Source organism: Pseudophryne corroboree, chromosome 11 (genome assembly GCF_028390025.1).
Source record: "Pseudophryne corroboree isolate aPseCor3 chromosome 11, aPseCor3.hap2, whole genome shotgun sequence".
Taxonomy (NCBI): Eukaryota; Metazoa; Chordata; class Amphibia; order Anura; family Myobatrachidae; genus Pseudophryne; species Pseudophryne corroboree.
Window position 1 is genome coordinate 307,963,692 of NC_086454.1, and position 26,660 is coordinate 307,990,351.

General features: G+C 52.1%; 1 protein-coding gene across 1 annotated transcript in view; it reads left to right on the top strand.

Annotated features, from left to right (window-relative positions):
• Positions 1-17,249: 17,249 nt before the first annotated feature.
• Positions 17,250-26,660, top strand: part of LONP2 (lon peptidase 2, peroxisomal) — a 167,940-nt gene continuing 158,529 nt past the window's right edge. Inside the window, exons 1-2 of the mRNA XM_063945578.1 lie at positions 17,250-17,699; positions 24,539-24,773. Of these exons, the coding sequence (XP_063801648.1) occupies positions 17,467-17,699; positions 24,539-24,773 (468 nt within the window). The 5' untranslated portion in view covers positions 17,250-17,466. The remainder of the gene's footprint in view (positions 17,700-24,538; positions 24,774-26,660) is intronic.

Here is a 26,660-nt window from a genome sequence, read left to right on the forward strand (position 1 = left end):
GGCAGAGGCCATGGGTCCTCTGTGAGCATTTCTTGCAGATCCGGATACCAAGTCCTTCTTGGCCAATCCGGAACAATGAGTATTGTTCTCACTCTTCTTTTTCTTATGATTCTCAGCACCTTTGGTATGAGAGGAAGAGGAGGAAATACATAAACCGACTGGAACACCCACGGTGTCACTAGTGCGTCTACAGCTATCGCCTGAGGGTCTCTTGACCTGGCGCAATATCTCTGTAGCTTTTTGTTGAGGCGGGATGCCATCATGTCCACCTGTGGCAGTTCCCACCGCCTTGCAATCTGCGTGAAGACTTCTTGATGAAGTCCCCACTCTCCCGGGTGGAGGCCGTGCCTGCTGAGGAAGTCTGCTTCCCAGTTGTCCACTCCCCAAATGAACACTGCTGACAGTGCTCTTACGTGATTCTCCGCCCAGCGAAGAATTCTGGTGGCTTCTACCATCGCCACCCTGCTCCTTGTGCCGCCTTGGCGGTTTACATGAGCCACTGCGGTGATATTGTCTGACTGAATCAGAACCGGTTGGTCGCGAAGCAGGGACTCTGCTTGACGTAGGGCGTTGTATATGGCCCTTAGTTCCAGGATGTTGATGTGAAGGCAAGTCTCCTGACTTGACCACAGCCCTTGGAAATTTCTTCCCTATGTGACTGCCCCCCACCCTCGGAGGCTTGCATCCGTGGTCACCAGGACCCAGTCCGGAATGCCGAATCTGCGACCTTTGAGAAGGTGAGCACTCTGCAGCCACCACAGGAGAGACACCCTGGCCCTGGAGGATAGGGTGATTAACCGATGCATCTGAAGATGTGATCCGGACCACTTGTCCAGTAAGTCCCATTGGAAGGTCCTCGCATGGAACCTGTCGAAGGGTATGGCCTCGTATGATGCCACCATTCTTCCCAGGACTCGAGTGCAGTGATGCACTGACACCTGTTTTGGTTTTAATAGATTCCTGACCAGCTTCACGAGCTCCTGAGCTCTCTCTACTGGGAGATAAACCCTTTTCTGGTCTGTGTCTAGGATCATGCCTAGGAGAGGCAGATGAGCTGTAGGAACCAACTGCGACTTTGGAATATATAGAATCCAGCCGCGTTGCCGTTACACTTCCAGAGAAAGTGATACGCTCTTCAGCCACTGCTCTCTTGATCTCGCTTTTATGAGGAGATCGTCCAAGTACGTGATAATATTGACACCTTGCTTCCGCAGGAGCACCATCATTTCTGCCATTACCTTGGTGAACATTCTCGGGGCCGTGGAGAGACCAAACGGCAACGTCTGAAATTGGTAATGACAATCCCGTACCGCAATTCTGAGGTACGCCTGATGAGGTGGATAAATGGGGACATGAAGGTATGCATCCTTTATGTCCCGAGTCACCATAAAATCTCCCCCTTTCAGGCTTGCAATGACCGCTCTTAGCGATTCCATCTTGAACTTGAACATTTTCGAGTATATGTTCAGGGATTTTAAATTCAATATGGGTCTGACCGAACCGTCCGGTTTCGGGACTACCACATGGTCGAATAATAACCCCCTCCTTGTTGAAGGAGGGGAACCTTGACCACCACCTGTTGAAGATACAATTTGTGAATTGCAGTTAACACTGTTTCCCTCTCGTGGGGGGAAGCCGGCAGGGCCATCGGTGAGGGGGCATCTTCTCAAAGTCCAGCTTGTATCCCTGAGACACAATATCTATTGCCCAGGGATCTAACAGGGAGTGAACCCACTTGTGGCTGAACTTACGAAGGCGTGCCCCCACCGGGCCTAGCTCCGCCTGTGGAGCCTCAACGACATGCGGTGGATTTTTATAGAGGCCGGGGAGGACTTCTGTTCCTGGGAACTAGCTGTGTTGTGCAGCTTCTTTCCTCTGCCCCCGCCTCTGGCAAGAAAGGACGCACCTCGGACTTTCTTGTTTCATTGTTCGAAAGGCTGCATTTGATAATGTCGTGCTTTCCTAGGCTGTGCAGGAATATAAGGCAAAATATCAGAATTACCAGCTATAGCTGTGGAGACCAGGTCCGAGAACCCCTCTCCACACAATCCTCAGCCTTCCATATGCCTCTTAAGTCGGCATCATCTGTCCATTGCATATTCTACAGGACACGTCAAGCAGAAATCGACATAGCTTTGACTCTAGGACCCAGTATACTCATGTCTCTTTGGGCATGTTTTATATATCTCTTAAGACAGCATCTTTAATATATATATATATATCTCTATATATACATAAATAAATATATATCTACATAGTCATACTAGGGTCTCAATCTCTGCTGATAAGGTACCTGTCCACGCTGCCACAGCGCTATAAACCCATGCCGACACAATCGCCGGTCTGAGTAGTGTACCAGAATGTGCACGCTATCTGCAGGATCCTTGAGAATAGCTGTTACGTCAGGGCTACCTTTTGGGCAAACGTGACACCCTAGGGGAAGATTCCCATCCTATCCTGGCCCTAGTGGGAAGGATACTGCCTGAGAATTCTTTGTGGGAAACTGCAGTCTCTTGTCTGGAGATTCCCGCTCTTTTTCATCATGAGAGGAGGGAAATTTACCTCAGCTTTCTTCCCCTTAAACATGTGTACCCTTGTGTCAGGGACAGATGAGTCATCAGTGATATGCAAATCATCTTTTATTACAATAATCATATATTGAATACTTTTCTGCCATTTTGGCTGTAACTTTGCATTATCGTAGTCGACACTGGAGTCAACCTCCGTGTCGATATCAGTGTCTATTATTTTGGATAGTGAGCATTGAGAGACTCTGAAGGTCTCTGCGACATAGGGATAGACATGGGTAGATTTCCTGTCTGTTCTCTAATCTTTTGTGCAATAAATTCACCTTAGCACTTAATTACACATATCCAAACAGGTGTCGGCGTTGTCGACGGAGACACCCTCACACACACATATTTGCTCTATCTCCTCCTTAGGGGAGCCTTTTACCTCAGACATGTCGACACACACGTACCGACACACCACACACTCAGGGAATGCTCATCTGAAGACAATTCCCCCATAAGGCCCTTTGGAGAGACAGAGAGAGAGAGTATGCCAGCACACACCCCAGCGCTATTAACCCAGGAATAACACAGTAACTTAATGTTAACCCAGTAGCTGCTGTTTATATTGATTTTTGCGCCTAATTATGTGCCCCCCCCCCTCTCTTTTTACCCTCTTCTACCGTGTAACTGCAGAGGAGAGACTGGGGAGCTTCCTCTCAGCGGTGCTGTGGAGAAAAAACATGGCGCTGGTGAGTGCTGAGGAAGAAGCCCCGCCCCCTCGACGGCGGGCTTCTGTCCCGCTTTCATGTACAATTTTGGCGGGGGCTCATACATATATACAGTGCCCAACTGTATATTATGCAAACTTTTGCCAAAGAGGTCTCTAATTGCTGCCCAGGGCGCCCCCCCCCCCCCGCGCCCTGCACCCTACAGTGACCGGAGTATGTGGGTTTAATGTGGGAGCAATGGCGCACAGCTGCAGTGCTGTGCTCTACCTCAGTGAAGACTGGAGTCTTCTACCGCCGATTTTGAAGTCTTCTTGCTTCTTTCACCGGCTTCTGTCTTCCGGCTCTGCGAGGGGGACGGCGGCGCGGCTCCGGGATCGGATGACAAAGGGTGAGATCCTGTGTACGATCCCTCTGGAGCTAATGGTGTCCAGTAGCCTACGAAGCAGGACCTATCTTCAGTGAGTAGGGCTGCTTCTCTCCCCTCAGTCCCACGCTGCAGAGAGTCTGTTGCCAGCAGATCTCTCTGAAAATAAAAAAACCTAACAAAATACTTTCTTATAGCAAGCTCAGGAGAGCTCACTAAGTAGCACCCAGCTCGTCCGGGCACAGATTCAAACTGAGGTCTGGAGGAGGGACATAGAGGGAGGAGCCAGAGCACACCAGTATCCAAATTCTTTCTTAAAGTGCCCTGTCTCCTGCGGAGCCTGTCTATTCCCCATGGTCCTTACGGAGTCCCCAGCATCCACTAGGACGTTAGAGAAAAAAGGATATCACGTTGCGCTATATATCGCACCCACAAACGCGCGGTCCAATCGCACAGCGTATAGGTACTTGTTACTTATCTGCCGTACGACCACTGGAATCGATTTTCAGGCTGCGAAACCTCAGCCGGAGCGTATATTAAAAAAAACTATATGGGTCACAACACAATTCACAATTCCCTACCACGCTCCTGTAAGTCTCCTCACGACTTACGTATTAAACCTTATATTAACGTGAGTCAGCCGCCTCACGCCACCAAGTCTCCACTCACTTGATGTACCACCCGACGAAATTCCAAATTCCGGGGTTAAAATTTCCACTCGCTCCTACGTTCGCTCACTCAATTACACTTTGGTTTTTCTGTACAGAAAATTATCATTCATTCAGACAAGCAGCTTTACTCCCAGAGGCAATACAGTACATAAGAGTTTTATACTAAACTTTGGAAACTGGGCAATCTTGTGCTATTGTATCGTGGCTACTGTCCCACCTTTAAACTAAACGAACTATCGTGTGGTTTTATTATGCGTGCACAACGCTACGCAAGCTTGCGTAATTACGCAAACGTGCGTACCTCTATGCCACGTGTGCGGCCTTGCCCCACGTGCACGTTTTGTGTATGCTGTCCTCACGTTCCGTACCACGTGTACTTATGTGCGGACGCAATAAAACAACTCACACAATTTCTATAAATGTGAGCAATATTAACTATAATCGCTCACTTAACGCGCCACACAGTTTCTTTTCTGTATAAACCCTTATAACAAAGCCAGACTGCGTTTGTGTTTTACACTTACTTCCTTAATATTTATATTATGAATCTAGCAATCAGTCCTATGGCAACAATGTGAGCGGGTGTACAAAGAGTATGGGTGTATGCTTTTGTTGTGTACGCATTTGGTGCCAAAAAATAAATTCACAGATTTTAAATAGCTTTTTTTCTGTTTATCTTACAAGGTTCTACCAGCATCTCTACAAACCATACAGAGCAGACACCATCTAATCAGCAATTAAGTAGGGTTTTCAGTGCCTCCACCGACCAAGAAAAGGATACGTAGGATACCTTCTGTCCACCCTTATGCTGATAGATAAAGTCTGCTGTGACCTGTTAGGCAGTAAGAATGTGGCAGACCGGAGAGCCCCCAATTGATAAAGCTGATTATCTTTACAGGAATGAAAGCTATACCTTAAACATACCTTAAATACACTTTAAACCTTCAGCCGCTGCGGCCGCTATACTTAATTCACACTCTATGCACCTTTTACGCTATTAGCGTACAGAGTCCCGTACAGTGTACGGACTTTGCGTACACACGCCGCGTTGACGGTACAAAGTACTCACAGCGCATAGACACCCAGAGATACACTTTAAACCTTCTACAGCAATGCTATGCAATAATAATACACTTTAAACCTTAGCAGGGCAATGAGGACACGACACCAATTGTGATTTTACCGCTGGGTTCCGACACCACAGTGGATTATTTCTGAAAGGGGGTTTATAATACAAATCATACACTACAATACAAGGCAATATAACAGAATAATGGCTACAGTCAATGTACATACGTGAGTATATTCGCGTGCGCTTCCCGGTCCGGTCCTCCGTCATCAAATAGATAACGTTGTGAGTCTTGTGTGTGGCCAGGCTGCAGCAGGCTTTATTTATACAATTCTTCCAAAAGCAATACAATGGATACTGTAATCCCTTTGTCCATTGGACACAGGAATGCACTTTTACAGTACAGGAGAGGTCATAGGTTGATTTGAAAAGGTAGGCGATGTCTTTCTCAACTGCTCTTGTGGGTGGTCTCCTCTGGATTCCCGCCGCATACATAATATACAGTAAATACAGTTTATATCTATATTCTACTTCTGCACATAACTATACGCAGGAACATGCGATCTTCCTCTAACCAACACCGGAATGTTACCCTTAAAATACCCTACAGCTGGATACCAAATACCACCTTATAACCTTAGTCTGTCCCCTCTTATCCTGTAAAGGTGAATCCCTTTGTTCTGCAACCATTTAAACAGCTATAACTTTCTGATGTGGTGCAAGGAGACTATGGGGTAAATTTACTAAGATTCGTAATTTCCGTAAAAAGGTCAAAGTTCAATCACGAATGACATCGACAGTGTAAAACTGCAACTTTTTGAATTGATTACGATGGATTTACTAAGCTGTCGTATTCGGGTTTTTCTTTTCTTCCGATGTCGATGTCATTCGTTTTTTTTTACCTATTTTTACGGCAGTGATTAGCAAAACACTGCCGTTTTTTTTTACAATCAATCTCGGCCGGATCTGTGTGATCCGTGCTGGGGTTCTTATTTTTTTTTTTTTAATTAAACAATGTAAAATCCCCCAAAAAAATGCGTGGGGTCCCCCCTCCTAAGCATAACCAGCCTCGGGCTCTTTGAGCCGATCCTGGTTGCAGAAATATGGGGAAAAAATTGACAGGGGTTCCCCCATATTTAAGCAACCAGCATCGGGCTCTGCGCCTGGTCCTGGTTCCAAAAATACGGGGGACAAAAAGAGTAGGGGTCCCCCGTATTTTTAAAACCAGCACCGGGCTCCACTAGCTGGACAGATAATGCCACAGCCGGGGGTCACTTTTATACAGTGCCCTGCGGCCGTGGCATCAAAAATCCAACTAGTCACCCCTGGCCGGGGTACCCTGGGGGAGTGGGGACCCCTTCAATCAAGGGGTCCCCCCCCCCAGCCACCCAAGGGCCAGGGGTGAAGCCCGAGGCTGTCCCCCCCCATCCAATGGGCTGCGGATGGGGAGGCTGATAGCCATTTGTGATAATGAAAAGATATTGTTTTTAGTAGCAGCACTACAAGTCCCTGCAAGCCTCCCCCGCATGCTGGTACTTGGAGAACCACAAGTACCAGCATGCGGCGGAAAAACGGGCCCGCTGGTACCTGTAGTACTACCACTAAAAAAATACCCAAAAAAACACAAGACACACACACCGTGAAAGTATAATTTTATTACATACATACACACATACATACATACTTACCTTATGTTCTCACGCAGGTCGGTCCTCTTCTCCAGTAGAATCCAAGGGCTACCTGTTGAAGAAATTCTACTCACCAGATCCATGGGTCCAGGCTCCTCGGCAAATCCAGGGTTAATCCACGTACTTGAATAAATAAAAAAAAACGGTGTCCCGACCACGAACTGAAAGGGGACCCATGTTTGCACATGGGTCACCTTCCCACGAATGCCAGAAACCCACTTTGACTTCTGTCTAAGTGGGTTTCTTCAGCCAATCAGGGAGTGCCACGTTGTAGCACTCTCCTGATCAGCTGTGTGCTGCTGTCCTCACTGACAGGCAGCACGCGGCAGTGTTACAATGTAGCGCCTATGCGCTACATTGTAACCAATGATGGGAACTTTCTGCCCTGCGGTTGACCTAAAGTGACGTCACCGCTGAGCAGAAAGTTCCCAGCATTGGTTACAATGGAGCGCATAGGCGCTACATTGTAACACTGCCGCGTGCTGCCTGTCAGTGAGGACAGCAGCACACAGCTGATCAGGAGAGTGCTACAACGTGGCACTCCCTGATTGGCTGAAGAAACCCACTTAGACAGAAGTCAAAGTGGGTTTCTGGCATTCGTGGGAAGGTGACCCATGTGCAAACATGGGTCCCCTTTCAGTTCGTGGTCGGGACACCGTTTTTTTTTATTTATTCAAGTACGTGGATTAACCCTGGATTTGCCGAGGAGCCTGGACCCATGGATCTGGTGAGTAGAATTTCTTCAACAGGTAGCCCTTGGATTCTACTGGAGAAGAGGACCGACCAGCGTGAGAACATAAGGTAAGTATGTATGTATGTGTGTATGTATGTAATAAAATTATACTTTCACGGTGTGTGTGTCTTGTGTTTTTTTGGGTATTTTTTTAGTGGTAGTACTACAGGTACCAGCGGGCCCGTTTTTCCGCCGCATGCTGGTACTTGTGGTTCTCCAAGTACCAGCATGCGGGGGAGGCTTGCAGGGACTTGTAGTACTGCTACTAAAAACAATATCTTTTCATTATCACAAATGGCTATCAGCCTCCCCATCCGCAGCCCATTGGATGGGGGGGGACAGCCTCGGGCTTCACCCCTGGCCCTTGGGTGGCTGGGGGGGGGACCCCTTGATTGAAGGGGTCCCCACTCCCCCAGGGTACCCCGGCCAGGGGTGACTAGTTGGATTTTTGATGCCACGGCCGCAGGGCACTGTATAAAAGTGACCCCCGGCTGTGGCATTATCTGTCCAGCTAGTGGAGCCCGGTGCTGGTTTTAAAAATACGGGGGACCCCTACTCTTTTTGTCCCCCATATTTTTGGGACCAGGACCAGGCGCAGAGCCCGATGCTGGTTGCTTAAATATGGGGGAACCCCTGTCATTTTCCCCCCCATATTTCTGCAACCAGGATCGGCTCAAAGAGCCCGAGGCTGGTTATGCTTAGGAGGGGGGACCCCACGCAATTTTTTTGGCAAAAATAAGCACTTTCCCACCCCTTCCCACTGATATACATGCACGGATCTCATGGATCCCTGCATGCATCTCAAATCACGGAAAAAAAAAGCAGGTCTGTTTTTTTTAGGACTTTTTTACGAGTTGTAATTTTTCACGGCAGTGTTTTGTGTTTTTTTGCTTTGCACTTCTTAGTAAATGACCGAGATTCATATCTAAACAGGCGTAATTTGACCGATGGTGTATTCATTCGTAATTTTTTACCTGAACTAGCAAAAAATTACGAATGCCCTCATCACTGCCGTGATTAGTGTTTAGTAAATGACCGAGATTAACCGAGATGACACTTTGAAGAAAAAACGGCATCTCGGTCAAAATCGGGAGCTTAGTAAATATACCCCTATGTGTACATTATGCACTATTTGGATTAAATATGTAATGTGTTTTGATGGCTTTCCATGCGTACACAAACTCTGTCGTAAATACCCATACCATGCGCCAATGCGCAGGACCGCGGGAGCGACCATACGCAAATTGCGGATATGTGCACGCACGGCAGAACAAGTGCACGCGCATGTGGGCATGTGTGTGCAGTTTGTACGTGATGTGTGTTCTGCAATATTTTTCGACTTTGATAACAGTTACTTTGGCTGTTACATCCGCCTGACACTGCGCCGCTACTATGGCTGTTACATCCGCCTGACACTGCGCAGTTACTATGGCTGTTACATCCGCCTGCAACTGCGCAGTAACTACTAGCTGTTACATCCGCCTGACACTGCACCACTACTATGGCTATTACATCCACCTGACACTGCACAGTTACTTTGGCTGTTACATCCACCTGCAACTGCGCAGTAACTACTAGCTGTTACATCCGCCTGACACTGCACCACTACTATGGCTGTTACATCCACCTGACACTGCGCAGTTACTTTGGCTGTTATATCCGCCTGACACTGCGCCGCTACTATGGCTGTTACATCCGCCTCACACTGCGACGCTACTATGGCTGTTACATCCGCCTGACACTGCACATATACTATGGCTATTACATCCGTCTGACACTGCACAGTAACTACTAGCTGTTACATCGCCTGACACTGCACCACTACTATGGCTGTTACATCCGCCTGACACTGCGCCACTACTATGGCTATAACATCCACCTGACACTGCACAGTTACTATGGCTGTTACATCCGCCTGACACTGCGCCGCTACTATGGCTGTTACATCCGCCTGACACTGCACATATACTATGGCTATTACATCCGTCTGACACTGCACAGTAACTACTAGCTGTTACATCGCCTGACACTGCACCACTACTATGGCTGTTACATCCGCCTGACACTGCGCCACTACTATGGCTATAACATCCACCTGACACTGCACAGTTACTATGGCTGTTACATCCGCCTGACACTGCGCCGCTACTATGACTGTTACATCCGCCTGAAACTGCGCTGTTACTATGGCTGTTACATCGCCTGACAGTGCGCTGCTACTATGGCTGTTACAGCCGCGTGACACTGCGCAGTAACTAGTAGCTGCTACGTCCGCCGGACACTGCGTCGCTACTATGGCTGTTACATCTGCCTCACACTGCACAGTTACTATGGCTGTTACATCCGCCTGACACTGCGCAGTAACTACTAGCTGTTACATCGCCTGACACTGCGCCACTACTATGGCTGTTACATCCGCCTGACACTGCGCCGCTACTATGGCTATTACATCTGCCTGACACCGCGCAGTAACTTCCGGCTGTTACATCCGCCTAACACTGCGCCGCTATTATGGCATTTACATCTGCCTGACACCGCACAGTAAGTACTAGTTGTTAGTAACAGGGCCATAACTAGGTGTGTGCAGAGGGGCCACTGCACATAGCGCTGCTGGATAGGGCTGTTACATCCGCCTGACACTGCGTCGCTACTATGGCTGTTACATCTGCCTCACACTGCACAGTTACTATGGCTGTTACATCCGCCTGACACTGAGCAGTAACTACTAGCTGTTACATCCGCCTGACACTGCGCCGCTACTATGGCTATTACATCTGCCTGACACTGCGCAGTAACTACTAGCTGTTACATCGCCTGACACTGCGCCACTACTATGGCTGTTACATCCGCCTGACACTGCGCCGCTACTATGGCTGTTACATTCGCCTGACACAGCGCAGTAACTACTAGCTGTTACATCTCTTGACACTGCGCCGCTACTATGGCTGTTACATCCGCCTGACACTGCGCCACTACTATGGCTGTTACATCCGCCTGACACTGCGCAGTTACTATGTCTGTTACATCCGCCTGACACTGCGCTGCTACTATGTCTGTTACATCCGCCTGACACTGCGCCGCTACTATGTCTGTTACATCCGCCTGACACTGCGCCGCTACTATGGCTGTTACATCCGCATGACACTGCACCACTACTATGGCTGTTACATTCGCCTGACACCGCACAGTAACTACTAGCTGTTACATCTCCTGACACTGCACCACCACTATGGCTGTTACATCCGCCTGACACTGCGCCACTACTATGTCTGTTACATCCGCCTGACACTGCGCCGCTACTATGTCTGTTACATTCGCCTGACACTGCGCCGCTACTATGGCTGTTACATCCGCCTGACACTGCACCACTACTATGGCAGTTACATCTACCTGACACCGCACAGTAACTACTAGCTGTTACATACGCCTGACACTGCGCAGTTACTATGGCTGGTAAATCTGCCTGACACCACGCAGTTACTGCTGGTTATAATATATGTGTGTGTGTATGGTATATGTGTACTGTATGTGTATATATGCAATGCATATCTGTATAATATCTGTGTGTGTGTCTATATTATATGTGCATTGTATGTGTGTATATGAATGTATACTGTATGTGTGTATATACTATGTATATGTGTGTATAATATATGTGTGTGTATGGTATATGTGTTCTGCATGTGTGTATATGCAATGTATACTGTATGTGTGTATATACTATGTATATGTGTGTATAATATATGTGTGTGTGTGGTATATGTGTACTGTATGTGGATTTGCAATGCATAAGTGTGTATAAAGGGCCTAATTCAGTAAGGATAGCAAATTCTGCTAATCCTTTGGTATCCTTTTGATCGCTTCGCAATTTCTGCTTCTTTGCAGAAATAGAGGAAGCCTCCTGCAGGCGCAGCTTGGCTGCACTCGGAGACCCGCCGCCATCTTCCTGATCACGGCGGCTGCGTGTGACATCACGCAGCCATCGCGATCATGCCCCCGAGAAGCCACTGTTCGGCTGCCTCCGCCCCCGTTAGCGCGCGCACCACCCCTGCAACGCTCCGTCTCCTTCCTGCACGCAAAATAGTTGTTTTTATGTCTATGGGGGGGCGCCTTTTTTTATTGCCCGCACTGGGAGCCAAATTGTCTAGAAACAGCTCTGGTGTGGTATATGTGTACTGTATGTGTATATGCAATGCATATGTGTATACAATGTGTGTCTATAGTATGTGTGCTGTTTGTGTGTATATGCAATGTATATATGTGTATGTGTGTGTATAGTATGTGTGTATATGCAATGTATATGTGTGTATAATATATGTGTGCGTGGTATATGTGTACTGTATGTGGGTATAGTATATGTGTGCTATATGTGGGTATAGTATATGTGTGCTGTATGTGGGTATTATGTGGGTATGGTATATGAGTACTGTATGTGGGTATAGTATATATGTGCTATATGTGGGTATAGTATATGTGTGCGGGTGTGGTATTGAAAGTCGACAGTAACTAGGTCGACAATGTCTAGGTCGACCACTATTGGTCGACAGTAATTAGGTCGACAGGGTGTCTAGGTCGACAGGGTCTTTAGGTCGACATGTTCTAGGTCGACAGGTCAAAAGGGCGACATGAGTTTTTCATGTTATTTTGGTGTTGTTTTCTTCGTAGAGTGACCGGGAACCCCAATTAGTGCACTGCGTCCCCTCGCATGGCTCGCTTCGCTCGCCATGCTTCGGGCATGGTGCCTTCGCTCCGCTGCCGCTTCGCTCGGCACAGATTACCGTTCCAATCGTAGTCCACGTGGATCGTAAAGTATGGAAAAGGTTAAAAAAAAGAAAAAAATTGTGAAAAACTCATGTCGACCTTTTGACCTGTCGACCTAGAACATGTCGACCTAAAGACCCTGTCGACCTAGTTACTGTCGACCAATAGTGGTCGACCTGGACATTGTCGACCTAGTTACTGTCGACTTTCAGTCCGGATCCCATGTGTGCTGTATGTGGGTATAGTATATGAGTACTGTATGTGGGTATAGTATATGTGTGCTATATGTGGGTATGGCATATGTGTACTGTATGTGGGTATGGTATACTGTATGTGTACTGCTATATGTGTGTGTGTATATAAATATATGTGTGTATATACAATATATCAGTGTGTGCAGTATGTGCAGGTTTGGTCTGGCCCACACGGGTACAGGGGATACCACCGGCGGGCCCCACTGCCTGGGGTCTCTCCTCCTCTAGGGATTAGGTTTCAGACTGTGCACGTGAATTGTACATTATACATATTATCTACAGTGCATTGCAGTTATTAATCTGGTACATTCTCATGCATGCACTAGCAATATTTACTATATATATTTATCATGGGGCCCAGCCCATAGTAAGTTCAGCCTCTGTGGCAGCTGGCCACACCTCTAAGCATGGGCCTCTACCACTGCATTCTCCCGGTGGGCCCTCCATGCCCCAATCCGACACTGAGTATGTGTGTATATAAATATATCAGTGTGTGCTATATGTGTGTATACAATATATCAGTGTGTACCATACTTGCCTACTCTCCCGGAATGGCCGGGAGGCTCCCGAAAATCGGGTGACCCTCCCGGCCCCCCGGAAGAGCAGGCAAGTCTCCCGGAATCAGGGGTCCCCCTGCCCGTCCGCCCACTTAGTGCGTAAAGTGGGCGGTCCGGGCAGTTGATGACGCGATTCTTGCTGAATCGCGTCATCATAGCCACGCCCCCTGCAGTGTAATGCCGGGGATCGCGGCATTACAGAGCGGGGGGCGTGGCTTAAAGGATGTGGCACGGTGACTCCGCCCCCATCCCGCCCTGCTCCACCCCCGTTTCGCCTCCGGTCCACCTCCTCCCCATGTCACAGCCCTCCCCTGCCCCCCTGCTGAGCCGACCTGGCTGCTCTCTCCCGCAGAGAGCAGCCAGAATGTCGGCATGTATGGTGTGTACTGTATGTGTGTATATAAATATATCAGTGTGTGTATATAAATATATCAGTGTGTGCATATATAAATATATCAGTGGGTGTGTATCTCCTATATAATAGCCCAGATCTGTGATTCTGTGCCTGGCCGTAACGCTGGGCGGAGTCACAGATCTGGGCGGAGTCACAGATGGAGGAGAGGTGGCTGGATCCTGCCTGCGATTCCCCGGCACGCTCCCCCTGGCTCCTCCACACGGCGGGTACTGGGGTGAGGGCTGTCACTCTCACCCGCCAGGGACCCTCCCTCACGTGGATGACGGCATGATGAGAGCCGCAGGAGCCGCCAGAGCGGTTTACAGGCCAGAACCGCTGCTGCGCCCCGCCACCTGCTCCTCCCCCAGGCGGGCGGCTCTGCTCAGGGAGCCAGTGGGGCGCACAACTGTCAGTGCCGGTAGGTGAGGGGGAGGCGGCGGCATCCCCGTGCGCCCGATGCTGGGGTCTCTGTCCCCCTATTTGTCTCCATCCGGCCCACACACCCACCTGCCGCCATTGCGCCTGCGCAGCACATCAGGGGGGAGAGGGACTGAGAGAGGAGGGGGCTGCAGCACAGACCCCATGCACCCTGCACCCAGCCACATGTAACAGGCTCCCACGTCCTATGTTGGGATGGGAGCTGGTGACATAACTGCACTCACCAGGTTACCACAATGACAAGTCCAAAGTCACACAACAAATAAAATGTACAGGTGCAGCTCACTCCCACATGGCTAAATGTATTGCTGGGCAAAACAGTCCCATCACACACCCGCCCCTCCCCCGGACCCCTCCCCCATGCACAGCACCCCCGCCCCTCCCCCACCAGCAGCTCTCCCGAATCCCCTCCCCCATCGAAGGCACCCCCGCACCAACCCATCCCCCAGCCATGGCGCCTCCAGATCCCCTGCCCCAACCGCCGCACCCACCTCTCCACCACCCGCAGCGCCTATGGACCCCATCCCCTATCGGCGACACCCACACACCTGCCACTCCCCCACCTGCGTCAACCCCACCGCTCCCCCACCCGCCCCACCTCCCGACCCCCTATTTCACTCACTGCACCCCAGCACCCGCACCTTTCCCACCCGCAGCGCCACCGGAACCCCTCCCCCATCCACCTCACCCCCGCCTCTCCCCCACCCGCAGCGCCTCCGGAACTCATCCACAGCCCCCACTCCCCCGCCCCTCCACCAGCCGCATCACCTCCCAAACCCCTCCCCCATACGCAGTACCCACCCCTCCCCCACCCGCCCCTCCCTCACCCACAGCACCTCCAGACCCCCGCCTCCATCCACGCCCCACCCGCAGCCACTCATCCCTCCCCCACCCACTGCATCTACAGACCCCTTCCGCCGCACCCCGCAACTACCCCTCCCCCACCCGCAACACCTCTGGAACCCCTCACTCAACCGCACCCCCTTCCCCCCTGCACCCGCACCTCCCCCAAACACATCCAAAAAAAATAAAAATGTAAAGGTGCTGCATAGACAGGCCAGCCTATGGAGCTCACTTCCACGTGGCTAAATGTATTGCTGGGCAAAACAGTCCCGTCACACACCCGCCCCTCCCCCACCTGCAGCTCACCCAGACCCCCATCCATGGCAACCCCCAACCCAACCCAACCCCAGCCGTGGCACCTCCAGACCCCCTACCCCACCCACCCCTCCACCACACTCAGCGCGTATGGACCCCATCCACCATCGCCGACACTCCCGCACCTGCCACTCCCGCACCTGCCACTCCCCCACCCGCATCAACCCCACCCCTCCCCCACCACGACACCTCCCAACCCCCTATTCCACTCGCGGCACCCCAGCACCCGCACCTTCCCCACCCGCAGCGCCACTGGAACCCCTCTCCCATCCACCACAGCACCTCACCCACCCGTGACACCCCCGCCCCTCCCCCACCCGCAGCACCTCCGGAACTCATCCACAGCCCCCACTCCCCCGCCCCTCCACCAGCCGCAACACCTCCCCAACCCCTCCCCCATCCGCAGTTCCTACCCCTCCCCCACCCACAGCACCTCCAGACACCCGCCTCCATCCGCAGCCACTCATCCCCCACCCACTGCATTTACAGACTCCTTCCGCGGCACCCCGCAACTACCCCTCCCCCACCCGCAACACCTCTGGAACCCCTCACCCAACCGCACCCCACCCCCTGTACCCACTCCTCTCCCAAACGCACCCAAAAAACCCCCAAAATTTAAAGGTGCACTATAGACAGGCCAGCCTATGGAGCTCACTTCCACGTGGCTAAATGTATTGCTGGGCAAAACAGTCCCGTCACACACCCGCCCCTCCCCCACCTACAGCTCTCCCGGACCCCCTCCCCCATCCACGGCACCGCGCACCCACCCCTCCCCCACCCGTGACGCCTCCAGACCCCCTACCCCACCCCTCCACCACCCGCAGCGCCTAAGGTCTCCATCCACCATCAGCGATACCCCCGCACCTGGAACTCCCCTACCCGCATCAACCCCGCCCCTCCCCCACCCACAGCACCTCCTGACCCCCTATTACACTCGCGGCACCCCAGCACCCGAACCTTCCCCACCCACAGCCCCATCGGAACACCTCCCCTATCCACCACAGCACCTCCCCCTCCCCCACCCGCGACACTCCCGCAGCACCTCCGGAACTCATCTACGGCCCCCACTCCCCCAGCTGCAACACCTCCCTCCCCCCATCCGCAGTACCCACCCCTCCCCCACCCACAGCACCTCCGGACCCCCGCCTCCATCCGCGCCCCACCCGCAGCCACAGCATCTACAGACCCCTTCCGCGGCACCCCGCAACCACCCCTTACCCACCCTCAGCACCTCTGGAACCCTTCACCCAACCGCACCCCCTTGCACCCCCCCCCCCCTTCACCTGCCCCTCCCCCATGCACAGCACCTCCAGACCCCCTCCTTCATCCGTGGCCCCCAACACCCACCCCTCACCCACCAGCAACATCTACAGACCCCCTCCTTCATCCGCCCCACCAGCAGTCTCTCTGGACCCCCTCCACCATCCGCACCCCCACTTCTCCCCCACCTGCAGTACCTCTGGACCCCCTCCAACATCCATAGGCCACCTCTCCACCACACGCAGCACCTTGGACACCATCCGCAGCCGCTACCAGTGAGTCCCTGAATCAGGGGTGATCAGTGGCACGGAGAGCCACCTCCACCTCACTGCACCCACCCCCTTTTCAAGCCCCCCCCCCCCCACGCTGAACTTACACCTACATTCTGTACATCGTGCCCTGCAGGCGCTGTTCACGCCGTCGCAAGGGGCTACGCCCCCTTCACCATCGGATACCCTTTTGTCGTGCAATATTTAACCACTAACAAAGCTATCAATGCTGGTAATACTCCATATAATACAAATATTGAACGGCAGAAAGGCGTGCAGGGGTTAAGGGAGCGTAGCCACTTGCGACGGTGTGAAGAGCGCCCGTAGGGCACGATGAATCACCTAGTATAAATATATCAGTGTATACCAGCCTCGTTGTATGCAGCAGTGTGTGTATGCGCTTCCTGTGTTGTGAGGTGATTCCCGCTTGCCGGCACCAGGTGGCAGCACAGAGCACACACATTGACAGATTCGCGTTACGCCGGTGCCTGGGTGTTTTGCTGCTCGCTGCGCCCCGTACTCCGGCTGCTCCGGTAGTTGCACTTTGTACCGGCTCTGTTCATCCGTTCATCACCCCGGGACGGTCTTTCCCGTGTCCGGCCACCGAGCATGGCCTCCAGCGGCTCCATCCAGATCCCCCGCCGCCTGCCCCTGTTGCTCACACAGGACGGGGTGCTGCTACCCGGTTCCAGCATACGGTGCAGTGTGGACACCCCCGGGAACATGGAGCTGGTGCGGAGCCGCCTGCTGCGGGGAACCACTCTGAAGAGCACCATCATCGGGGTCATCCCCAACACCAGGGACCCGGCCTCTGACAGCGAGGAGATGCCCACCATGCACAGGTGTGACCCTGCCTGCTGAGACCTTCCCTGGTGCAGGGACCTGTCCCTGGTGCTGCCCCCCTGCTATGCCCCTGGTAATACCTGTCCCTGTTGCTGCCCCCCCTGCTATGCCCCTGCTAATACCTGTCCCTGGTGCTGCCCCCCTGCTATGCCCCTACTAATACCTGTCCCTGGTGCTGCCCCCCCTGCTATGCCCCTGCTAATACCTGTCCCTGGTGCTGCCCCCCGCTATGCCCCTGCTGACACCTGTCCCTGGTGCTATCCCCCTGCTGACACCTGTCCCTGGTGCTATCCCCCTGCTGACACCTGTCCCTGGTGCTATCCCCCTGCTGACACCTGTCCCCCCGGTGCTATCCCCCTGCTGACACCTGTCCCCCCGGTGCTGTCCCCCTGCTGACACCTGTCCCCCCGGTGCTGTCCCCCTGCTGACACCTGTCCCCCCCGGTGCTGTCCCCCTGCTGACACCTGTCCCCCCCGGTGCTGTCCCCCTGCTGACACCTGTCCCCCCCGGTGCTGTCCCCCTGCTGACACCTGTCCCCCCCGGTGCTGTCCCCCTGCTGACACCTGTCCCCCCCGGTGCTGTCCCCCTGCTGACACCTGTCCCCCCCGGTGCTGTCCCCCTGCTGACACCTGTCCCCCCCGGTGCTGTCCCCCTGCTGACACCTGTCCCTGATGCTATCCCCCTGCTGACACCTGTCCCTGGTGCTATCCCCCTGCTGACACCTGTCCCCCCGGTGCTATCCCCCTGCTGACACCTGTCCCCCCGGTGCTGTCCCCCTGCTGACACCTGTCCCCCCGGTGCTATCCCCCTGCTGACACCTGTCCCCCCCCGGTGCTGTCCCCCTGCTGACACCTGTCCCCCCCCGGTGCTGTCCCCCTGCTGACACCTGTCCCCCCCCGGTGCTGTCCCCCTGCTGACACCTGTCCCCCCCCGGTGCTGTCCCCCTGCTGACACCTGTCCCCCCCGGTGCTGTCCCCCTGCTGACACCTGTCCCCCCCCGGTGCTGTCCCCCTGCTGACACCTGTCCCCCCGGTGCTGTCCCCCTGCTGACACCTGTCCCCCCGGTGCTGTCCCCCCTGCTGACACCTGTCCCCCCGGTGCTGTCCCCCCTGCTGACACCTGTCCCCCCTGCTGACACCTGTCCCCCCGGTGCTAGTCCCATGCTTGGTGCATGATACTCTGAGGGTTATGGTATAACAATCCCTAGTCAGTGTTTGGCCAGTAGGGGAACACTGGCTACAGCCCAGTACCATCAGCAAAATCCCATGTCTAGTACTCATACCAGAGACCATGCGTTCCCCATTTGTATTAGCAAATACACATCCACCCGTGATGCTGTACTGACACTTGGCTGTGACATGACCAATCCCAGCAGCGATAGAGTTGGGAGTGGTCCCAGGCCCAGCCGCAATAGAGCCGGGGGGGGTCCCAGGCCCCAGGCCCAGCCGCGATAGAGCCGGGGGGGTGGTCCCTGGCCCAGCAGCGATAGATCCGAGGGTGGTCCCTGGCCCAGTAGCGATAGAGCCGGGGGTGGTCCCAGGCCCAGCAGCGATAGAGCTGGGGGGGGGGGGTCCCTGGCCCAGCCGCGATAGAGCCGGGGGGTGGTCCCTGGCCCAGCCGCGATAGAGCCGGGGGGTGGTCCCTGGCCCAGTAGCGATAGAGCCGGGGGGTGGTCCCTGGCCCAGCAGTGATAGAGATGGGGGGGGGGGGGTCCCTGGCCCAGCAGCGATAGAGCCGGGGGTGGTCCCTGGCCCAGTAGTGATAGAGCCGGGGGGTGGTCCCTGGCCCAGTAGTGATAGAGCCGGGGGGTGGTCCCTGGCCCAGTAGCGATAGAGCCGGGGGGTGGTCCCTGGCCCAGCCGCGATAGAGCCGGGGGGTGGTCCCTGGCCCAGCCGCGATAGAGCCGGGGGGTGGTCCCTGGCCCAGTAGCGATAGAGCCGGGGGGTGGTCCCTGGCCCAGCAGTGATAGAGATGGGGGGGGGGGGGTCCCTGGCCCAGCAGCGATAGAGCCGGGGGTGGTCCCTGGCCCAGTAGTGATAGAGCCGGGGGGTGGTCCCTGGCCCAGTAGTGATAGAGCCGGGGGGTGGTCCCTGGCCCAGTAGCGATAGAGCCGGGGGGTGGTCCCTGGCCCAGTAGCGATAGAGCCGGGGGGTGGTCCCTGGCCCAGCAGTGATAGAGATGGGGGGGGGGTCCCTGGCCCAGCAGCGATAGAGCCGGGGGTGGTCCCTGGCCCAGTAGTGATAGAGCCGGGGGGTGGTCCCTGGCCCAGTAGTGATAGAGCCGGGGGGTGGTCCCTGGCCCAGTAGCGATAGAGCCGGGGGGTGGTCCCAGGCCCAGCAGCGATAGAGCCGGGGGTAGTCCCTGGCCCAGTAGTGATAGAGCCGGGGGGTGGTCCCAGGCCCAGCAGCGATAGCACTCACTGGTGGCAGATGCGCATATCAGGAGTGTCCATCGCTGACCTGGCACATGAATAATTGTACACGGTTAGGTCTAAAACCAAGTTGGGTAAGGGACCTCTGATGTCACCAGGGGAGGAGCCATGCCCGAACAGGGTACCCAAAATGTACCCTTGCGAGCTTGCTTCACTCGCCACTGGGTTATTAAAGGAAGTAATTGGTGGCGTTGATAGTTGAAGAACTATCTCGCTGGCCTAGCTCCTCCCCCTGGTGTCGTGGCTCCTCCCCTGGACGTCAGAGGTCCTTCATCTTGATTCTAGCATCTAGGGGTCATTCCGAGTTGTTCGCTCGTTGCCGATTTTCGCTATACTGCGATTAGTCACTGACTACGCATGCGCAAGGTTCACAGAGCGCATGCGCTTAGTTATTTTACACAAAAGTTAGGTATTTTACTCACGGCATACCGAAGCTTTTTCATCGTTCTGGTGATCGTAGTGTGATTGACAGGAAGTGGGTGTTTCTGGGCGGAAACTGGCCGTTTTATGGGAGTGTGCGGAAAAACGCAGGCGTTCTTGTTGCAAAACGCAGGAGTGGCTGGAGAAACGGGGGAGTGTCTGGGCAAACGCTGGGTGTGTTTGTGACGTCAAACCAGGAACGAAAAGGACTGAACTGATCACAATGGCTGAGTAAGTCTGGAGCTACTCAGAAACTGCTAAGAAATTTCTATTCGCAATTCTGCTAATCTTTCGTTCGCAATTCTGCTAAGATACACTCCCAGAGGGCGGCGGCTTAGCGTGTGCAATGCTGCTAAAAGCAGCTAGCGAGCGAACAACTCGGAATCACCCCCCCATGGGGTAATTCTGAGTTGATCGCAGCAGCAAGTTTGTTAGCAGTTGGGCAAAACCATGTGCACTGCAGGGGGGGCAGATGTAACATGTGCAGAGAGAGTTAGATTTGGGTGGGGTGTGTTCAAACTGAAATCTAAATTGCAGTGCAAAAATAAAGCAGCCAGTATTTACCCTACACAGAAACAAAATAACCCACCCAAATCTCTCTGCACATGTTACATCTGCCACACCTGCAGTGCACATGGTTTTGCCCAACTGCTAACAAACTTGCTGCTGTGATCAACTCAGAATTACCCCCCATGTCCGTAAACCCCACTGTGTTCAGGCTGCAGGTTCTATTCCTTAATAAAGAAGTTATTTTCGCCCAACATGTCTGCAGTGTGTGGGCTGGATCTGAGATGCAGAATGGCGAGGTTCTGTATACCGCGCAGATGCGAATGTAAGCTCCTTTGCTTATGTCCGTCCTATTCCAAGTAGTAGTCAATTTGGCCGGGTCAGTCTTTCTGTGAAATAGGGCGTTTTGGGGCGTGAGCTGGGCGGTGGCAATGTGATTGCACATGACCTGACTTGTGGGCGTGTATCTAAAGCTCCATGTGATTCTGAGTGGTGCGTATTGGGAAGGGAACCTGGAGTCTGACGGAACTCCTGCACCTAGCATGGTTGCTGCAGCTGGTGTGAAATCAATAGGCGACGCAGGTTTCTGCGCGCAGACACACAATCCGCTGCATTAGTTGAACACACCTTCCGCAGGTGATTTTATTTCCCAATACTTCATTACCTCCACCATCCATAATAACTAATATAAATGGACCTTCGCCCACATACATGCACACACACTATGAAGTCGTGTCTTGTTATTCGTATCTGAATCAGCCTTTGGATTGTTACTTTCACCCTTACACCTGTACTTAATAGGTATAGAGGTTACTGGCTGAATGTCCCTTACCCTCATCGTAGAAGTCGGGCTATAGGTCGTGTTATCATTTTAAAGGGACACTAGCAGCAAAACTGTGAAAGTGATATGTGCTATCTACAGTGTATGCATGTATGTGTATATGTATATGTGTGTGTGTGTGTGTGTGTGTGTGTGTATATATATATATATATATATATATATATATATATACATACATACATACATACATACATACACGAAAGTCCTCACTCACTGACTGACTGACTCATCACTAATTCTCTTACTTACCGATATGTTGGGAAGATGAGATGTCACATAGGTATTCTGCAGGTGGGAAATAGGAAAACTACGTAATTAGAATTTTAATAAAGCTCCCTTAAGTGGATGAAACGGGGGTTGACATGACGTCATTACCGATGCGTAGCTTGCGTTGCAGGAATGATAACGTCCAAAAAGACAATCGGATCAAAATTTGTATTGCACCTTCAGTGGGTAGAATTTAATAAACTACAAAAATGGTCCTGTCACTTTTACCGTATCTGCCCTGGGTGCGCCTCGGGTAACGCCAAGAACCATGGATTCATATCTACTTACATTAAGACGTCTCAAATTTACATCTCAATAGATTGACCAAATTTTTAACATTTATATTTACAACCGTGAAAATCAGAAACTCGCGTGCGAAGAATGGGTGGAACAGTATATATATATATATATATATATATATATATATATATATATATATATATATATAATTTTGAAATTGGAAGGATCTCTGCGAACGTTCACCATTCCGCCTACACACCCACGGAACATTTATTTTACACACGATTGTCACCCATTTACACCCGATTAGCCGCAAATGTAGACCTGACAGTCTTCCGTGTGACATTGTAGCCCACAGGCACCCTAGGACTTGTATTTAGTGCTAGAAATCGCCAAAAAGAAAGTTTAGCAGAAATTCTATTAGAACAATGGGGGTCATTCCGAGTTGTTCGCTCGTTATTTTTTTCTCGCAACGGAGCGATTAGTCGCTAATGCGCATGCGCAATGTCCGCAGTGCGACTGCGCCAAGTAAATTTACTAAGAAGTTTGGTATTTTACTCACGGCATTACAAGGTTTTTTCTTTGTTCTGGTGATCGTAATGTGATTGACAGGAAGTGGGTGTTTCTGGGCGGAAACTGGCCGTTTTATGGGTGTGTGCGAAAAAACGCTACCGTTTCTGGGAAAAACGCGGGAGTGGCTGGAGAAACGGAGGAGTGTCTGGGCGAACGCTGGGTGTGTTTGTGACGTCAAACCAGGAACGAAACTGACTGAACTGATCGCAGATGCCGAGTAAGTCTGGAGCTACTCAGAAACTGCTAAGAAATGTCTATTCGCAATTCTGCTAATCTTTCGTTCGCAATTTTGATAAGCTAAGATTCACTCCCAGTAGGCGGCGGCTTAGCGTGTGCAATGCTGCTAAAAGCAGCTTGCGAGCGAACAACTCGGAATGACCCCCAATATATTTACAAAACATTTAGTAAATGACAGGGTACAGAATCTCCAGAATAGACCTTTATAAATAGCTCATTGGTCACAAGGGGTTCAGAAGTGAAGCCGTCTCTGAAGAAAGATGGAACACGGAGAGACAGATTTATCACAGCTTAGAGAGAGATAAAGTACCAACCATACAGCTCCTGTCATATCTCAAACACAGACTGTAACATGCTAGTTAGGAGCTTATTGGCGGTACTTTATCTCTCTCCAAGCTATTTTTCTCCCATCATGGGGAGGATATACTAGATTAGCGAATGTGCCGCCATATACCAGCCACGCGTTTCCCTCTTGCAGCTGTGCCGTGGTCAGTGTAGTGGGCAGTCACCGCCTAGGAAAAGAAACATCCGCTTTAACGTTCCATTGCCAATCTATTCTCGACCGAATTGAATATTGGCTGAAAACGCCAAAACAATTCCGTATTCCGCTTACCAGGCTGAGACGGGTACAGCGACGCTGGCACAGCATGCAAGCGACTTCCCTTGCTCATCACTCTTGTACATATTGCTGCGCTGGGGCCAGTGTTGGGCAGATGACGCTGATGCGTGGACAGACGCCCAGCTTTTATCAAACGCCCCTTCCCTGCTTGTCCTCTGCGCAGCCAGTCTGCTTGTCACCAGTAGAGAAAGCAGATTAACACATTTATTGTGCAATAGGTGAAAATGAATATTGGGGGTAATTCCAAGTTGATCGCAGCAGGAAATTTTTTAGCAGTTGGGCAAAACCATGTGCACTGTAGGGGAGGCAGATATAACGTGCAGAGAGAGTTAGATTTGGGTGGGTTAGTTTGTTTCTGTGCAGGGTAAATACTGGTTGCTTTATTTTTACACTGTAAATTAGATTGCAGAATGAACACACCACACCCAAATCTAACTCTCTCTGCACATGTTATATCTGCCCCCCCTGCAGTGCACATGGTTTTGCCCAACTGCTAAAAAATTTCCTGCTGCGATCAACTTGGAATTACCCCCATTGAATGATACTATCGCTGCCTGGCTTGATAACATGATCTTTTCTGCTTGTATAATGCTGTCAGATATGATAAACAGCTATTACTGAGTGCAACACGCAGTTGGGTACCTAGGGAAATGTTACTGAAATATACCCGTGTGTATGTACTAACGGATCTCTCTCTTTGTAGGATTGGGACGGCAGCTCTTGCCGTGCAGGTTGTCGGGAGTAACTGGCCAAAACCCCATTACACCCTGCTGGTGACCGGCCTGTGCCGATTCCAAATTCTGGATATCCTGAAGGAGCGACCTTATCCCATCGCGGATGTGGAGCAGCTGGATCGCCTGGAGCAGCTCAGCGGGAAAACGGAGTTCAAGGAGGCGCTGGGCGAACTTTCCGAGCAGTTCTACAATTACGCGGTGCAGGTAGGTGCTGTGCAGGAGGGGGTGGGGGTCATCTTGTGCCCCTTGTACCTCATTCCCCCTGGGACCATTCTACTTACTGTATTTATAAAAATTAACATATGTCCGCCCATATGCAATGCTCTATGGGGGTCATTCCGAATTGATCTCTAGCTGCTTTCGTTCGTTGTGCAGCGATGAAGCAAAAAATCCGGCACTTCTGCGCATGAAGCGCAATGCGCATGCGCAAAGTACTATTACAATGACCGATGTAGTTTCACACAGGGTCTAGCGAAGCTTTTCAGTCGCACTGCTGGCCGCAGAGTGATTGACATGAAGTGGGCGTTTCTGGGTGTCAACTGGCCGTTTTCTGGGAGTGTTCGATAAAACGCAGGCATGCCAGGAAAAACGCAGGCGTGGCTGGGCAAACGCAGGGCGTGTTTGTGACGTCAAATCCGGAACTGAAGTGATTGCAAGCGCTGAGTAGGTTTTGAGCTACTCTAAAACTGCACAAAAAAAAAAATTGCCGCCGCTCTGCGATCCTTTCGTTTGCACTTCTGCTAAGCTAACATACACTCCCAGTGGGCGGCGGCATAGCGTTTGCATGGCTGCTAAAAACTGCTAGCGAGTGAAGAACTCTGAATGACCCCCCATATATACGTTCTGGTCAGTAAGCGCAGCATATACATCAGGTTTGCACCAGGCGCACAACAGACACTTACCTCTCACGTTTATTTTCCGAGCAACAAAGACATTAAACTACGGAACCTCTGTAAGAGCAGGAGCAAGTCCCCGTCTCTCGTACTTAAATAAACCGTTTACTTAAACACGCTCCGAAGACTCATCTACGCATGAGCGGTGAAGAGAGCGCCAGTCACTCTCGGATGAGTGCTTACAAACAGCCAATCACAGGTGGGTCACTAGTGCTAGCATCTGTCATTATCTATTAGCACCTCTCCTTGACCACCTGCGTATAGTACAGCGTTCCCAGGCAATTGCTGGAACATGCCCCTCCAGTACTCACCAATCGCACCAGGCACAGACAGGCGCATTGCCGTGGGTTCACACGTCTTAAAGTGGTCACTGTCTGAAGCATTGTGCGGCTGCAGAGAGGAGTTCTCCCGCGTGACACTTCTGCACCATGCTGGCACTGCCACCCTTCAGGGGTACACTGTCCATCAGAATGGTGTCCTGCCGCTTGTATGAGACTTCTCCGCAGTTTCCACATTTACAGCTTCAGGAACCAACGGAAATCTTCCCACAGCTGCGTGACGTTCTCCGGATTAGCCTGAACTGTATCGCACACACGGTGCTGGGAATGCACTGTGCAATTGGACGAGAGAAACGTTACGGCTGCTGGAGGAGTACTTGCCCTGCGTCAGTCCCCGCTGGTTTAGTAGTGTCCTGATAGAATTGGTAGTATAGTATTGATAGAAATGGTTATGCTGAACTAGTAGATGGTCCTTTACACCCCTTTCAGACATCAGATCCGGGAAATTGCCGGGTCTAGCACGCCAGCAAATTCCCGGGTCTGAGTTCCATGAGCCAGGTGAGGAGCAGCAGAGGTGTAGCAAGGTGTCATGGTGCCTGGAGCAAGGTATATTTTGGCGCCCCCCCCTCCCCTGTACTGAATTGGGGGCGTGGCCACCTGGGCCAGTTCAAGACCTTGTGGCACTCAGAGCGAAAGTTTCCTTTGGCGGCACCTCCCCCACACAGCCGAAGGCGAAACATAGTGCGCGCTGAAGGCGCGCGGCAAAAAAAACGGATTTTAATACCTACCGGTAAATCTTTTTCTATAAGTCCGTAGAGGAAGTTGGGGACACCAAAAGAACCATGGGATATAGACGGATCCGCAGGAGTCATGGGCACTTTAAGACTTTCAAAGGGGGCGTGACCTGGCTCCTCCTCTAT